Raw genomic sequence first — 16,112 nt, 5'->3', positions numbered from 1 at the left:
TGCTCCACACAGAACCCCATCCTCACTGTGGTTCCAGTGGTCAGAGGTCGCCCAGCTGTGGCAGCTGCCTCTATCCCTCACCCAGGCAACAAAGGGCCCATCCCCCTTCCTCCTCCCCTGCCCGTCCATCCCCTCCCGGCCAGCTGCCTAAGGTCCACTGCTATGCCCCCCCCCACCCGCCAACCCCTGTGGGGAGACACAGAATGGGCTGGGAAGCTGGGTGGGGCCCTGGGTGTCTCCAAAGCTTCTTGGAGTGCCCTGGGCTGGTCACCTGTGAGTAACACAGCCTCTAATTACCTCAGGCCGGCATGGTGACCCGGGCTCAGAACTGCACTTCTTGACCTGGTCTGACCACTGCCTGCTGCAGGGGAGTGTGCAGTTGGGGGGACAAAGTGGGTGTGTGACCTGGGGTGCCCCCTACACTGATGCTGGCTCCATTGGGGGTGGATACAAGTCCCTTCCACAGCTCTAACAGGGCTTTCACTCACTCATTCATTCACAATCATTCATTCCTTTGGCAAGCTGGACTGTGCCTGGCCCTCAGCTCGGCCTGCAGATGTGACCAGGAGTGAGTAGAACAGACCCCACCTCTGTCCTCAAGGAGCTCACGGCCTGCTGTGAGAGAGAGAGATATAGTCCCACAGATAAACACATGAGGGAAAAGTTCTCTAAGGACACACAGCAAGGGGCAGAAGGGCCTGACTTTGGCTGGCCACAGGGGAGGGGGTGTTCTGCAAGACCCAAAGATTAAGGAGGAATCAACTACATCAAGGGAAGAGAGTTCCAGACGGAAAAAGCAGCACGTGAAAAGGACCTGTGGCAGGTGCATGCAGGGCGTATCTGAGGAACAGGGAGAAGAATGGTAGCGTGGTAGGTGGGCAGGGAGGGTAAGGGCGAGGCTCGGGATGGGGTGGGCAGAGGCCAGACAGAACGGGGCCTGGTGCTTCAGGAGGGGAGTTCTGCCTCCCTCTGTCAGACAGCAATGAAAAGCGGATGGACGTCTTAACTGAAGAGGCACAGGATCAGATGTGTGCTGAGCAGAGATCTCTATGTGGAGACAGGAAGGAGGAGTGGAAACATGAGGTGACGTGGGGCTCAGGGCAGAGTCTGAGAGCGAGTGACCTGGGGTGACTCCTGTGGCCCAGCCACTGCCTTGGTGAGCACTGGTGAATGGGCCTGCGGGTTCTGCTATGACACTGATGTCACCCGTGCTCGAAACCAAGCTCCTGAAGAGGCTCGACCTGACCTTCCTGCACCGCCCCCCCATCAGCCCAGCTGGCCAGCCCACTGACTCAGGCGCAGGGGGCACAGGGGCAGGAAGTCACAGAGGGTAGGGCTGGCTCCTCCAACAGGTCAGGCCGGTCTTCCTCGCCTTGGGCAGAGCCATCTGGGCAGCTCTGCCAGGCGGGAGCATCCTGCCTGCCGCAGCACGGGCCAGGAAATGGGGTCATGGCACCCAGCCCCAAGGGTTGACTAACAGCAGGCATAGGGCTGACCCCAGGCCTCGTAAAGAGAGCCAGGCCGGGTCTGGGCCTGGGACGCAGAACCAAGCCCCAGCCTGGCAGAGGGCCAGAGGTGGTGAGCGCTGGCACAGGCATCTCTCTCGCTGCCATGGCTGGGGGGGCCGGGGGGGGTGGCATCTGAGCCTGCCACTGGGAAGGGCTCTGACACAGGTCCAGGTGTGGGGGTCTGCTCTAGACCCCAAATCTAGAAGGTCTAGAGCCCAGATCTGCCCCCTACCCTCAAGCCCAGGTCCCAGAAGACACAGGATAATGGTGGTACCAAGTGGGTCATGTTGGGGAGGGTCAGCCCCCTGACAACCCCAATACTCCTGTAGTCATCACAGTAGAAGTACCAGCTGTGCCTGCCAGGAGAAGCAGCTTCAAGAGTCTTCCTCTGGTTCTCCCCGCCAGACCTGCCAACCTAGACATCCTGGCATTGCCACCCCTTGAAAGCAGTCCAGGTTCCTTGGATCTGTCCTTGTCACCCAGGCTGGGCAGTGGGGACCCCTTGGACCAAGCCCTACCCCACATTCCTTAGCTCCCTCCCATCACAGAGGCTGCATGTAACCAGGTTCTAAGGGGGAAGGTGTCCTGAAGCCATATGAGGAAAAGATGGACAAACTGGACAAACTGCTCCTGGAAGCTGCCCTTGAGCCTCTGGGGGGATGGGAGCATGGCCTGTGTGAGTCCAGGCTCAGGATCGGGGTTGGCGGTGGACCTTTTAGGTAGATGGGATCTCCCCATCGGGTGGAACTGACCACAGAGGTGACCCGTTCCTTGGTGAAAGTCAGGCCAGAGGTCCTCAGGGCACCCCTGAGGGGCATCTGTGGACCTTCCTGAGGGCCTTAGGAGACACAGGGCCCAAGTAAAGGCATAGGGACAGCCTGACCAGAACCACACAGCACCGACTGTAAACTCAAATGCTTCCCGGGCCGGGCAAGACACTGAGTGAGTGAAGCAGCCTGGTATGAGACCACTAAGAGTGGTGGGGACTGGGGCGCCTGTGAGCTCAGGCATTGGTCAGAGGGGGCAGCTGCCACTCAGCCCCAGCCGAAAGTTCCTGTTCAAAGCAAGCTGGGAAGTCCCGTTTTAATGCGAAACCACCAGATTTTTTAATGTTGGCAATGGCTTCAAAGTTTTAAAAAGTCCCATATAGGCCAAATGAAACACAACCAAGGGCCAGCTCTGGCCCGGGAGCAGAGGTTCACAAGCCATGCCCCACATCCACACATGCCAAGTATGGAGTGTAGACTGCTGCCCATCCTGAAAAGGGGTCCTCTGCGGAGAAGGCCTGAGGAGGCTAGGAGCTGAGAGGGGAAGTCTAGGTGGCTGTCCCAGTTGGACCCTGCTTAGCCCACTAGCAACCAGACACGGACACCACCCTGCCTTCTGGAGGTGATCAGGTCCTCCAAAGACCACTCGAACCCCCCTGCTGGTGTGGCTCAGCCTCCCGGGACAAGCCTTGGGGGGCCCCCGGAGACTTGAGCTGGCCTAGCCAAAGGGCCTGGCAGCAGGCCAGACTGGGGGGGGGAGGGGTGTCCTGGGGCCCTCTGGAAGTTGGGAGCTAAGCTGAGTCCCCAAAGGCTCTGAGGTATGACTCTGGCCACAAACACGGAGGGGGAGGAGGGCAGAGCATTTTCCTGGAATCCTCCAAGGCAGGGGATTTTTCTAGACTAGTTCAGCTCCTGGCTCCCGTCCCCCCGCCCCATCAAGAGCCACTGTCAGCTGCACCCAGGTCCCACCCACTGACAGTGAAGCCCAACCTCTCACCTCATCCCAGCCTCCCTAGCACATTCTGGGCTTGAAGCTGCTGTAAGTGTGGGGCCTTGGGTACACTGTCACTTCCCCAAACTGTTTTTAGTTATGTTCAATTACAATACCAACTAAATGTTCACTTTATCCTCTATATCATTCCTTTTATCATACAGTGCCGAATTCTGATAGACAAGTAGCTGCCCCACTCCTGTGTTTCAGTCCCTTCATCTGGAAGGCAGTCCAGGGATGCTCATGGCCCCGAAAGCCGTCCTGGCTGAAAGGACCCCAGCACCCAGGCTCGGCATTAGAAGGCTAGGAGGCTCTCAGAAGGGCTCTGTGCGGCCTGCCCACGAGTTTCTGAAACTGGGATTAGCTACCAACAATAACACATTCAGAGATTTCACCTCTACAATCCAGATTTCCAGTTTCTCTTGAAAAATCCAAAGCTCTGGCAGGCTGCGGCAGGTCACGAGGGCTCAACCCTTACACCAGCTCCCACTTCCCCCACCCGCTCACCCCCGACTTCTCCAGGTCTCCACAGGCTCTGGTGGTCGCTCCTCCAGTTTGTCACCTGCCTGGCGTGTCATAAGCATCCGGATTTGGGACTCTTGGTCTCAATATTCCCTTGCTTTCCACGCGCAAAACACTGATCTGCCCAGGGTTACATGGCTAACTACTGGCAGACCAGACTGGAGCGCTGGACGCCTGACTCCTGGCGGGCCGGCAAGGTCTCACCTTTCCGAGGTGGTGGGGTGAGGACCAGGCTGCCTGCCCAAACGACCCTTCAGCTGAGAGGGTGGGCGGGGCTCCGTCGGCCCCCGCCCCAGCCAATGGGGAGCCGCCCCGCCCCCTCCCCCGGCGGCCCCGCCCCCAGCTCTTAAGGCGCGATCCGCCTCCTGCGAGCCGACTCCGCAGCCCGAGCCCGGGGCGGGGAGACGCGGACGCGCTGCCTCGGGACCCCAGGATCCCCCTCCGGCCCGGCCGGCCGGGAAGGACTGAGGCCGCGGCCCGCCCCGCCCGGCTCCCGCCGCCGCCGCCGCCTCCCGGTGAGTGTCTCCCGGGCTGGGGGGCTGCGGACGGGGGCGGGGGCCGCCACCGGGTGGGTGGTGTACACGCGCCGATCGCGCGCGGACCCCCAGCCGCGCACACGCACTTAGGGCGGGCGTGCGGCCCCCAGCCCCGCGCGATCACCTGGGCCGATCCCGGCTCCCGGCGGGCGGGTCCCTCGTGCCCCCTGCCCGCGCCTGGCTCGCCCCCTCCTCCGGCAATCCTGGGACGCCGAGAGCCCCAGGCCGGGGTGCGCGCGCGCGCGTACACGGCTCACCGGCCGGCGGGGCTTCGAGCAGACAAAATAAACACCCCCCTCCTTCGCTTCCTCCTCCCACGGCTAGGCCCTCTGGCATGACCAGTTTTATGAATCAAACCCCTTTCAGGGGATGGCCAAGCCATAGTCTCAGGTTACTTTTACCTCCTGGAGTAGGATAGTCTGGTTCTGGGCCTGGAGCCCCTGGTGCCTGTGTGCAGATGGGCTGCCTGGGGTCCTAAGGGCCCTTGTCACCCAGGGCAGAGCCAGGGGTCACATGCATGCAGCCCTGGGGAAAGGTGGGGGGCGGTGGGTGGCAGGTATCTGATGCCCCATCCCCCTAGAGATGGTGGCAGGGGACCGACCTTGGCTGGCTGGGGCCCTTTGTGCTCCAGGTATTAGGGCGCCCCATCTCTCCCTCAGCCAGGGAAGGGGCTTTGCTTGGGCTATGAACTCAATGGCCTGGAGCCAGCCTAGTCCTTTGTGTCCCTGGGCTGGCAGCGCTTGGGCCTGAGGGCTGCCGAGGTCCCCTGTGGTCACTGGCAGGCCAGCCGATTGGTGCCAACCCTTCTGCCTCGCCCCCATTCGTTAACAATTACCACACCAGGGTTGCTGACCGCCTCTCTTGCTGGGGCCTAGGGGTGGAGTCTGCAAGGTGGGAAGGAGGAAGAGGCCCTGAGGGTCCTGGTGTCCCCCTTCTTGCCTTTTGCACCAAGGGCAAGTGAGGCTCTGGAGAGAGGCACCAGGACCACAGCCTCCCTCCCCAGGCCAAGAACTTTTGGGGCTGGGAGACTGGACTAAATATCAAAGGACCCTTCCCACTAGGCTGGTCCCTGGGTGCTGGGGGCATAGAGAGGTGGCTGGGCGGGTGCCCTGCGAGTGAGGTCCATTCAAGTTGGCCCAGCAGGCAGTGAAGTCCAGTATGGCCCCAGCTGTTGGCAAGGCCCAACAGGGCTAAGGGAGGTGGGTGGGGGGATGGGACAGCAGTCCCCTGAGTTTGCTGTCTTCTCCCAGGGGAATCAGCCCCCGGAGCTTCTGTAAACAGAGTGTCAGAAGCAGGAAGAGGGCTCTGGTAATGAGCAGCCCAGCTGGATCCCCTCCAGACCATTATCTGGCCTTTCCCGGGCCCAGGGAGGGAGGATGAATACATGCGTGCCAGGCTGGGGGCCCTGGGCACTGCCTGTCCCTACCTCCCCCAGCCTCTTGTGGCTGCAGACTAAAACAGCTACCCTGGGACTTGTGGGTCTGGAGGGTCAGATGAGGCTGGTGTCCCAGGGCGTTTGCTGGGATGGCACCACTCTCTCCAGACTCTGGAAGTTGGGGAGGAGGTTCACCATGAAAAGCCTCTCAGATATTGCCCAGACCTGGGCTCTCCCTAGGAAGCCCCCTCTGGCAGGCAGCCCCAGGGCCAGGGAGATGCCCCAGGCAGGGGATGGGTCCACAGCTCCTGGCTCCCATTCCTGACATCCCCATCACAGCCCTGGGGGAGCTGGGACAAGTCCTAGGTAAAGAGAGTTGAGTCCTCATGGGGGCTTGTAAGTGGACCTCATCTGGGCTGAGCAGTTTCTGGGAACAGAAAAGTAGGGTCCCCGCTGGGCCCCGGAGACAGCTCCCACCTCGGCAGGCCAGCCAGCCAGTTCCCCTCAGTGACCAGAGAGAAGTCTAGGTGAGCATCTACCCAAAGAAGCAGCTCTGACCGCTGGCAGGCCCTGAGCTCATGGGAAGGGCAGCAAGGCCACCTAACTGGGTAAGTGACCCTTCCCGGAGCCCCCCTCAGCTCTCCTTAGAGTCCCCTTCCTGGGCTGGGGAGCCCAAGGCTCTGCACTGCCAAGAAAACCAGCTCCCCTCACTGCTGTGGAATTTGGAGAAGGGGGAGCGTGTGTGTGTGTGTGTGTGTGTGTGAGAGAGAGAGAGAGCAGGAAAGCACGGCCCAGTGGGCGTGTGTCTGGCGTGGGCGTGTGTCTGCGTGCGCGTGACTGCAGCAGGGCTGTGTTTGGGGGCCGGCAGGGGTGCTGCAGGAGTCCCAGTGCACCAGGGCGGGTGGGGGCTCAGCCTTCTTCCTTTTATCGGTTTCCACATTCCAGAGTCAGCCGGATTGCTTTCCCTCAGCTGGCTGGGCTGCCTGGCCAGCCAGGCCCACGAGCCTCCCCCGCTTTTCCTCATTCCAGCCTCCCTGGGTATGAGGAGGCTGGAGCAGGCTCCCTTGGGCCACTTCGGGTTTAGGGGGTGGGGACAGGCGAGGGGCCAGTTCTTCTCCAGGGCTGGGGACAGCCCCCCCACCAGTCTCCTCCCGGGGAATGCAATAAGGCTCTGACATTCCTCCGAGGCTGCCTGAGAGATTTAATTAAGGAAGGAGAAGAGAGCTGGCTTGCATTGAGAAGGGGCTGCGTCTAGGGGGTCACTGGGGTCCCTACTGGCCTAGGCCCCGGACCTGGGTGGGCAGCAGTGAGAAGTGAGAGGCCTGTGGGGGCGGCAGGGTTGTAGCTCCCCTGGTCAGTCCCACCTGCCCACTGATCACCTCACAGACCCCTGGAAGGGCTACTTCTGCCACAGGGTGACCCAGAACCCTGGGCATGGGGAGAGTGAGAAGAGCAAGACCCCCTGAAGGCCACTTCCTGCTCAGACCCTGTCTAGGCCCCAGACAGCCTGGGCCCAACTGGCTTGGGGCTGGTGGCCTCCCTTAGTGGCTAAGGTCTTCCTCTGGCAAATCCAGGGTTAATTGCAGGGTTAGGGCCTTACTTGATGGCTGCTTGGCCCTGGGTGGGGACAGGGCAGTGAGGAAGCCCCATGTCGGAGCCCAGCCCCGGTGGTATTACACTGGCATGTGCCAGCGGTGGCATCCAGACTGGCCCATTTCTAGTTGGGCCACAGCCACCACATAGCTCCCAGGGCAGCAGGTGTCCTCTGCAAACAGAGTGGCACCTCTCCTGACTTGAGATGGCATGTCCCACTGCCCTGAGGGCCCATTTGAGCCAGAGACTGGCCTTAGTCACTGGTCTTCCTGCCCTGGGCTGACAGGTCTGGCAGCTGCCAAGTCACCCACGGTGCCACTGAAGGCACGCACCTGGGGCCAGGCAGCTCCTCTGTGGAGGAGGGGCGGTGGGGGAGGGCCCAGCTCCTGCTCTTCTCCTAGTTACTGCCAGCCAGCCACACCTGCTCAGGGATCCAGACCCCCCCCCTCCCCTGACAGGAAGATGGGCTGACATCCTGACTGTCCCCCTTTGCAACCCTCCACCCCAGGGTCTGAGCCCTGGCTGTACAGGAGACTCACCCAAGGAGCTTCTCCAAAACACAACTCTGCCTGGGTCCCACCCCAGAAATTCTTATTTAATTGGTCAGGGGGTGGGGCTCGGGTATCAGGAACTTTCCAAAGCTTCCTAGGTGATTCTGATGTCCAGCTGGGGTTGAGAAGCCCCTGGGTTTATAGGTGGGAGATGGAGGCCCAGAAAGGGAAAGGAACTGGACAAAGTCATGAAGTGAAGTGTCGGGGCCTTTTCTGTACCATGAGCTGAGCTGGCCGGGGATGGTAGATGGAGTTAGAAGGGCAGAGATGCTGAGACTGGTGGGAATCCCCAGCTTAATCACAGGGCAGGGCCACGACCCCCACCCAGAGAGAGAGCCGTCTCTGAGGAACCTGAGCAGGCCCAGCCCCCTTGGTGAGGGCCCGGTACGGAGATCCTGACCTCTCTGCCCTACTGGGCCACGGGCTACTGTGTCCCAGGGATGGGGAGACGGGAGGACCCAGCCAGGGCCCTGAGCCTCCTCAGACACGTCAGCGAAACCGGAGCCAGCCGTCCTGGCCGCCAGTACAGTCCCGCCTGCCTGGGGGGTTGGCAGACTCCTGGGCTGGGCTGCTGCCAGGCCTGGCCGGCAGTGCTTAGCCCGGGCGGGCCGGTGATGGGAGCCAGAGGCCTGGAGCTGCGGGGTCGGACCCGCAACACCCAGCCCCTGCATCCACTCCACGTTGTAGGGCACAGGAAAGGGGTGTGCTGGCCTCTGAGTCTCGTCTGTCTGAATCTCTCCCCCGCTGGCCAGGCATGTGGTTTTCCCCAGGAGCAGTGAGGTGCTCCAACCTGAGGTGTGATGTGGTCACCCAAATGCCTGGGTTCCACCCACTCGCCAGCCCCTGCCTGACCCAGGGCCTGTGTGTGAGTGGGTGCCTCCAGGTGTGTCCCATACTTGGGGCTGGGTGGGGGCGCTCTGGTTGCCTCTGAGAGCTGAGATGACGATGTCCTTACTCACAGAGCCCCACCCTCTGCTTCCCCCCCCATGGTCATATGCTGAAGGGGACTGGCCAAAGGACAGCTCACTCCCCCCACCCCCTTCCAGAATTGAAGACACCCCCTCATCAGGCTGCTCTCTCCAGCTCCTCCCAGTGTCCCACGCTGGAGGGTGGAGGGCAGCCTCTGCATGGAGGCCTCACCCTGGGCCCAGGGGGCCTCCTGTCTGTGCTGAAAGCAGGGTAATGCACCTCTCACATCACTGCATCCTCACCCCGTGTGCGTAGAAGGCAGGGCTCAGGTTTTATGGATAACACTCTTAGTAACTAATGTTTCCTGACCACTTAGAAAGTGCTCCAAGTACAAACTAAACAGCCCTAAGAAGCAAGCACTACAGCTAGCCGCCCCACTTCACAGGTGGGAACTGAGGTGAAGGGTTGTGGCCAGGCTGTCATGCAGCCAGGCTGTGAGTGCAGGCAGTGGGACCCTAAAGCCCTATCCCAACTGTCCCCAGGAGGGTGGCAACACCAGCAGCAGAGCCCAGGCCTCTGCCTCCTGCCTCTTTCTACCACACCGTGGAGGAGCCAGGCCAAGACGAGGGTACATAGAGTCCAGATGGAGGAGGGAGGCCCTGGACCCTCTGCCCTCCTGCCCCCCCGCCCCCAAATCCCAGGGCTCTCTCCAGAACTCTCCCTACACCCTTTGCAAAGGGAAAGGTCCCACCTCCCTGCCTCGGGGTCAGAGGATCAGATATCAAAGCCCAGGCCCCTGGTCCTTCAGAGCTGCTGAAATTGCACTGGGCAGGGCAGCCATGACCGTAAGAGACACCCCCACCCCCAATGCACACACACACACCAGCATGCACCCAGACAGGCGGATGGCTCCCAGAACTTGTTAGAAGAACTTCCCCATTTGAAAACAAACAGAACAACACAAAGCTACAACCCTAGGTGCTCAGAACAACTCCACAGAGTGAGGCAGGGCTGGTGAGAAACTGAGGCCCACAGTTGAGAAGGGACCTGGGAGGCTGTTTAGGGGCAGAACTTGTATCCGAACTCAGGCCTCTGTCTCCTGCTGCCCCGCCCCTCCATGGTTGGTCTTTGCCCTCTGGGTCCCCTCTGGGGGCTGTCTGATCTGCTCTTGGTGCCAGGAGCCCTGTGGCGGAGGCCCTGGAGCCACCAGCCACAGGCTTGCCGTTTCCCAAAGCCCCAGTGCCAACTCCTCGCTGGGCAGCTGGAGTGGGGTTCAGGCAAAGGTGCTCACCCTTGCATCCTCAGGGCTGGGAAGCAGGTTAGCTGCCATCTGCTGGGGTCTCCCTAGCCCCAGATGCCAGGCCCCGTTCCCCATAGTCTCAGCCAGATTGCCACTCTCTGGCCCAGACAGACCTGTGGCGTCCGTGCCTCCCTCCCCTGTGATGACTTTACTGATTAAAGGGCCAGCAGACTATGGAGAGGAGCCCAGAGCCCATGCTGGCTCCCCTCCTCAAGGCAGAATGGGGAACACCTCCCAGCATGCACCCTAGGTCCCCCAGGGCCACACCTGGCTGCTCAGTGCTAAGTGCTCCCAGTCCTGGGAGGTGTCGACTCTGAAACGCCCAGGTGGACAGAAGGAGAAACCAAGGCGCTGAGAGAAAGCCACTGTCTGTGGCCTCACAGCTTGGACGCCCCTGGCCCAGGGCTGCCTAAACGGAGTGTGAGCTCTTAACTACGACCTTATACGAGGCCCAAGGGGGCTCAGGCCACAGGGGTGGCCAGGCTGGCCACGTGTAGGGTCCCCTCCCACCCCAGAGCCTGGCTGCTCCCTTCCTGACCCTGCCTGCCCCGCCGGGAAGGCTGATTCAGGGGGAGGCGGCTCACCCCCCACATGGACATGGGGGCAGGGGGGGCGCTCACAGCCCACATCTGGAGGCCAGGCTGCACTCGCTGCCTCTGAGTCAGTGAGGGCGGAGTGGGTCCACACAGGGCAAGCGGCCGGTGCAGCACATGGAGCCCCACTCAGGACGGCAACGGCAGGGCCAGGGCACATGAGGCCTCCCAGGTTCCGGTCTGAGCTTCATCTGCGGCTCAGTGCAAGGCCCTGCCCCCGCCCCCGCCCCCCCACCCCGCCCGTCCACTCAGCATAGATGAGCCAAGCAGCTCTGGACACATGGGAGCAAAGACAGACAAGGCCTCCCCTCAGGGAGGAGATGGTACAGCTGAGACCCTAGAGAACAGGGGAGGCCCCCAGCTGACCTCTGAAGGGCAGCTGTTAGAGTGAACCAGTGAGGGGCAGAGGCTGATGACCTTACTTCCCTGGCAAAGGGGACCCTGTGGGGGGGGTAGGGCCCAGGCAGGCCCAACCTGGGTGTTAGGCCTTTACCTAGAACTGGCCCAAGACTACAGTGACCTCCCTAGTGACTTGTCTAATCCGTCCTAGGACCAACTGCCCCTCCTCCACCTCACAGGTCCAGAGCCCAGGTCCCTGGGGGAGGGGCAGCACAATGGATGGCAGTGGGGCAGAGGCAGGCTGGATGGGGGGCCATGTTACCTGCTGTGGCTGGACAGCCGGCTGGCCAGTGTGGGGGAAGGGGAGGCCAAGCTCCAGCACAAAAGGCCCTTGTATGAGCAGGAGGCACCTGGAGGGGAGGGGTGCTGGCCTCTCAGGGACTGGGGCCCAGAGTGTAGGGACTGCTGCTGGGGGTGGTCCCAGGGCTCCCCTCAGGAACCTGAGCAAGGAGGGGACCATGCTATAGCCCTATCCTGTCTCGGGCAGGTCCAGCTATGAGCTGGGGCCTAGAGTGGCTAGGGGAGCTACCCCGACACTGGGTGGGACGGGGCCCCATATCATAAGGGGAGGACCATCACAGGCTCAGGCCCAGCCGCACCTGGACGTGGTTAAGGACCTGGGCTCTGGCTCAGATTTCCCGGCAGTGTGACGGCAGCACTTCACAGTGCCTCCAGGAGCCCCCCTTGCTTCTGTCATCTGGGAGTGATGAGAATGATTTCCACCTGGAATGGCTGCTGGTGGGGGGCGGGGGGACTAGACGAGGTGACTGTAAATGCTCAAGGGTGCTGGGGCACGGGGAGGGCTGCTGCTCCTCTCAGCGCTCAGCCCAGAGTGGACCCCAGAAATGGGAGATGAGCCAGTCTGTGGAGCGTTTCCAGGCCTGGCACTGCCTCTGAGGTCACCATGCAACCAGTGTCCCTTAACTGAGCCCCGGGTCAGCCCAGGGAGGCCAGCACCCCCTCACCTCTGGTCCTCTCATCACACCTCAGAGATGCGGGATCTGATCTAAAGACCAGGGTCCCTTCCTCCCTATCCCCCTCCAGGGGGACACCTGCCAATGGCTCCAGCCCCCCTCTGCCCCCTCCCCAAGAACTTTCCCACTGGCCACATCCTGGCGGGCCCACAGCTCCCGTCTTGGGCAGGTCTGACTTCACAAGTGGAAAAACACCGATCCCATAGTTTCCATGTGAAGTCTTCCCGCTGCGGTCTCTCCCCACTTGGAGGACATGAAGCGTGGCGGCAGGGGCCAGCAGCCCAGGGCAGCCAGCTTCTCTGCTTACGCGCTCGGCCCACTGCCCGCCCCGTCTCTCCCAGACACTGCAGAGAGGGGCTGCCGCTCCAGAACCCCCCTGTTGTCCCCCCTTCCCTGTCCACCTCAGCAGAGATTTGGGGGAGCTTGGGGGGAAGGCACAGAGCCTGATGCTTTTTGACCATGTGTTCTCTCTAAGCCACAGAGAGGCAGGAAGGCTGGGGTTAAGGAGAAGAGGGTTATTTGTGGTCACTGAATGTTTGGGGGCCTGGCCCCCCTCGGCATGCATCAGCCCAATGAACCCTAGTGACAGTGCAGGAAGTAGCAACTAATATCATAATGAGGTCATGTGACTGCTCAAAGTCACATAGCGAGGGAGTGACGGGGCTGGGACAGGAACCGGGCCTGGGCACTGGGGACCTGACTCATAACTACTGTGCGCTGTTGGATTTGGGGGCAGGGAGTGGTGAAAGGGGATGGGAATTCCCTTCTCAGTCCTTCTTGGCGTGGCTGTCCCCTGGGCCCCTGAATCATGGTCTCCTGTGTCTCTTCCCTGCTCACAGGAACCAGAAGATGCGCTCCAGGATCCCCCCACCCCTGCTGCTGCTCCTGCTGCTGCTGGCCCCGGGGCCTGGGGTGCAGAGCTGCCCATCTGGCTGCCAGTGCAACCAGCCACAGACAGTCTTCTGCACTGCCCGCCGGGGGACCACGGTGCCCCGTGACGTGCCGCCCGACACAACGGGCCTGTACGTCTTCGAGAACGGCATCACCACACTCGACGTAGGCAGCTTTGCTGGCCTGCCGGGCCTGCAGCTCCTGGACCTGTCACAGAACCAGATCGCCAGCCTGCCCAGCGGGGTCTTCCAACCGCTCACCAACCTCAGCAACCTGGACCTGACTGCCAACAGGCTGCGAGAGATCACCAACGAGACCTTCCGTGGCCTGCAGCGCCTCGAGCGCCTCTACCTGGGCAAGAACCGTATCCGCCACATCCAGCCTGGCGCCTTCGATGCACTCGACCGCCTCCTGGAGCTCAAGCTGCAGGACAATGAGCTGCGGGCACTGCCTCCACTGCACCTGCCGCGCCTGCTGCTGCTCGACCTCAGCCACAACAGCCTCCCTGCCCTGGAGCCTGGCGCCCTGGACACCGCCAACGTGGAGGCACTTCGGCTCGCTGGCCTGGGGCTGCGGCACCTGGACGAGGGGCTCTTTGGCCGCCTGCGCAACCTCCATGACCTGGATGTGTCTGACAACCAGCTGGAGCACGTGCCGCCCGCCATCTGGGGCCTCCGGGGCCTGACGCGCCTGCGGCTGGCTGGCAATACCCGCATTGCCCAGCTGCGGCCTGAGGACCTGGCTGGGCTGGCAGCCCTGCAAGAGCTGGACCTGAGCAACCTGAGCCTGCAGGCCCTGCCGCATGAGCTCTCAGGCCTCTTCCCCCGCCTGCGGCTCCTGGCGGCCGCCCGCAACCCCTTCAACTGCGTGTGTCCCCTGAGCTGGTTCGGCCCTTGGGTTCGGGAGAGCCGCGTGGCACTGATCAGCTCCGAGGAGACACGCTGCCACTTCCCGCCCAAGAATGCCGGCCGGCTGCTCCTGGAACTCGACTACGCTGACTTTGGCTGCCCGGCCACCACTACCACAGCCACGGTGCCCACCACGAGGCCCGCAGCCTGGGAGCCCACCCTCTCACCTTCCAGCCTGGCTCCCACTTGGCTGAGCCCCACAGAGCCTGCCACGGAAGCACCTAGCCTGCCCCCCGCCGCCCCACCCACTGTGGGGCCTGTCCCCCAGCCCCAGGACTGCCCAACATCCATCTGCCTCAACGGGGGCACCTGCCACCTGGAGGCGCGGGGCCACCTGAAGTGCCTGTGCCCCGAGGGCTTCACAGGCTTGTACTGTGAGAGCCAGGTGCAGCAGGGCCCAAGGCCCAGCCCCGCCCCAGCCACGCTGAGGCCGCCCCGGCCCCTGCCCCTGGGCATCGAGCCTGCGAGCCCCACGTCCCTGCGGGTGGGCCTGCAGCGCTACCTGCAGGGCAGCGCCGTGCAGCTCAGGAGCCTGCGCCTCACCTACCGCAATCTGTCGGGCCCCGACAAGCGGCCGGTGACGCTGCGGCTGCCCGCCTCCCTTGCTGAGTACACAGTAACCCAGCTGCGGCCCAATGCCACTTACTCCATCTGTGTCAGGCCCCTGGGGGCTGGGCGGGTACCCGAAGGCGAGGAAGCCTGTGGGGAGGCCCGCACGCCCGCTGCTGTCCGCTCTAGCCATGCCCCGGTCACCCAGGCCCGTGAGGGCAACTTGCCACTCCTCATCGCCCCTGCCCTGGCGGCCGTGCTCCTGGCTGCGCTGGCTGCCGTGGGGGCAGCCTACTGTGTGCGCCGGGGTCGGGCTGCAGCAGCTGCAGCTCAGGGCAAAGGGCAGGTGGGGCCAGGAGCTGGGCCCTTGGAGCTGGAGGGGGTGAAGGCCCCCTTGGAGCCAGGCCCCAAGGTGACTGAGGGTGGTGGGGAGGCCCTGCCCAGTGGGCCTGAGTGCGAGGTACCGCTCATGGGCTACCCAGGGCCTGGCCCTCAGGGACCCCTACCTGCTAAGCCCTACATCTAAGTCCAGGAGTAATGGACCACCTGGGCCGGGCTCTCAGCCCCACTGGGACCAGCCAGCACCCTCCAGCTGCCAGAGCAAGGAAGTTCTCAGACGCCTAAGACAAAGACACGTTGTGGGAGTGGGGGCTGTTTGAGCGCAGCAAGTCCCTGCCCCTCTCTGGACCTCGGTCTCCTCATCTGTAAGATGCTGGGACCCAGGTGATGACCTCTAAGGTCCTCCTGAGCCTGAGTGCCTATGAGGACGACTTCTGCCCCGTCCTCTGCAATGTGCAAGCCCTGGGGCAGGGCTGGGCGGGGCCGGCCTGCTGTGTGCTGGTAACACAGGCCCCCCACCCCAAAGAGACTCTGGGGGCCAGTGAAGGAAGCCGCCAGAAAGCAAGCAGAGGGAGAGTGGGTTTGGGAATGGGGCGTGTGACCCCAGCCTCAGCCCCAGGGAGCAAAGGAACAAAAGAAACTGGAAAGAAAGATGCTTCAGGAACAAGTTTTGCTTTTGTTAAAATATATTTATAAGAAATCTTTCCCATTTATTCTGGGAAAATGTTTTTCAAACTCAGAGACAAGGACTTTGGTTTTTGTAAGACAAATGATGATATGAAGGCTTTTTGTAAGAAAAATAAAAGATAAAATAAAAAGAGTGTGTTCTGGCATGGCGCAAGGGTACCTGAGCTGGGTGGAGGGAGGATGGGGGTACAGGCTGGGCATAAGAGGACAGCCCTCTCTGTGGGGAAGTTAGGGGTCGGGACCCCTCTTCCCAGCGGGCACGAGGCCCTGGTCAGCATCCCCTGGGCTTGGGCGTGCTGCTGCTGTGGGCCATGCCAAGAATGGCAGCCCTCTCAGGTGTCCAGTCCTGGGCTGTGTCCGCCCAGCCTCCACTGAGGTGCCCAGGCCAGTCTCCCAGGCGGAAGCAGGGCCACTTCCAACCTGGGGCAGCCTTACCCTACCCAGGCCATCTTCTGCCAGCTGGAGCTCAGTGTTCCTGCGAGAGGCTAGGAGGCTCACGGCAGACACAGGCCAAGAGGGTCCCAGAGGGTCCCTCCTCAGGGATGGGTCTGACAGACAGTTCACTGCCCGCCTTCCTCTGTGGAGGGGTACTTCAGCTGTGTCCTGCCAGACCCTTGTGCATGGACCCCGCGTGACCAGCGAAGCCCTTCCTGTAGTCCCGTTGCCCCTCCACATGGGCTCATGCTGGGAACCTTGCTCCTGGCCTCCTGCTCCAGCTGC

The 16,112-nt window shown here is 62.3% G+C and overlaps 2 protein-coding genes across 4 annotated transcripts in view; one reads left to right on the top strand and one right to left on the bottom strand.

The window, feature by feature from the left end:
- Nucleotides 1-16,112, bottom strand: part of CORO7 (coronin 7) — a 59,301-nt gene that overhangs the window by 9,334 nt on the left and 33,855 nt on the right. The window lies entirely within an intron of this gene.
- VASN (vasorin) lies at nucleotides 4,148-15,523 on the top strand. Its single transcript, XM_014833094.3, has 2 exons — nucleotides 4,148-4,303; nucleotides 12,858-15,523. The coding sequence occupies exon 2, from the start codon at nucleotides 12,868-12,870 to the stop codon at nucleotides 14,890-14,892; it is 2,025 nt and encodes a 674-aa protein (XP_014688580.2). The 5' UTR covers nucleotides 4,148-4,303; nucleotides 12,858-12,867; the 3' UTR covers nucleotides 14,893-15,523.

This window comes from Equus asinus, chromosome 14 (assembly GCF_041296235.1).
Source record: "Equus asinus isolate D_3611 breed Donkey chromosome 14, EquAss-T2T_v2, whole genome shotgun sequence".
In the NCBI taxonomy this organism is placed as follows: domain Eukaryota; kingdom Metazoa; phylum Chordata; class Mammalia; order Perissodactyla; family Equidae; genus Equus; species Equus asinus.
This window is presented reverse-complemented; position numbering and strand designations above follow the sequence as displayed.

What these genes read in the sequence shown, in the direction of transcription:
- VASN (XM_014833094.3), top strand. Translation starts at nt 12,868, where the DNA reads ATGCGCTCCAGGATCCCCCCACCCCTGCTGCTGCTCCTGCTGCTGCTG.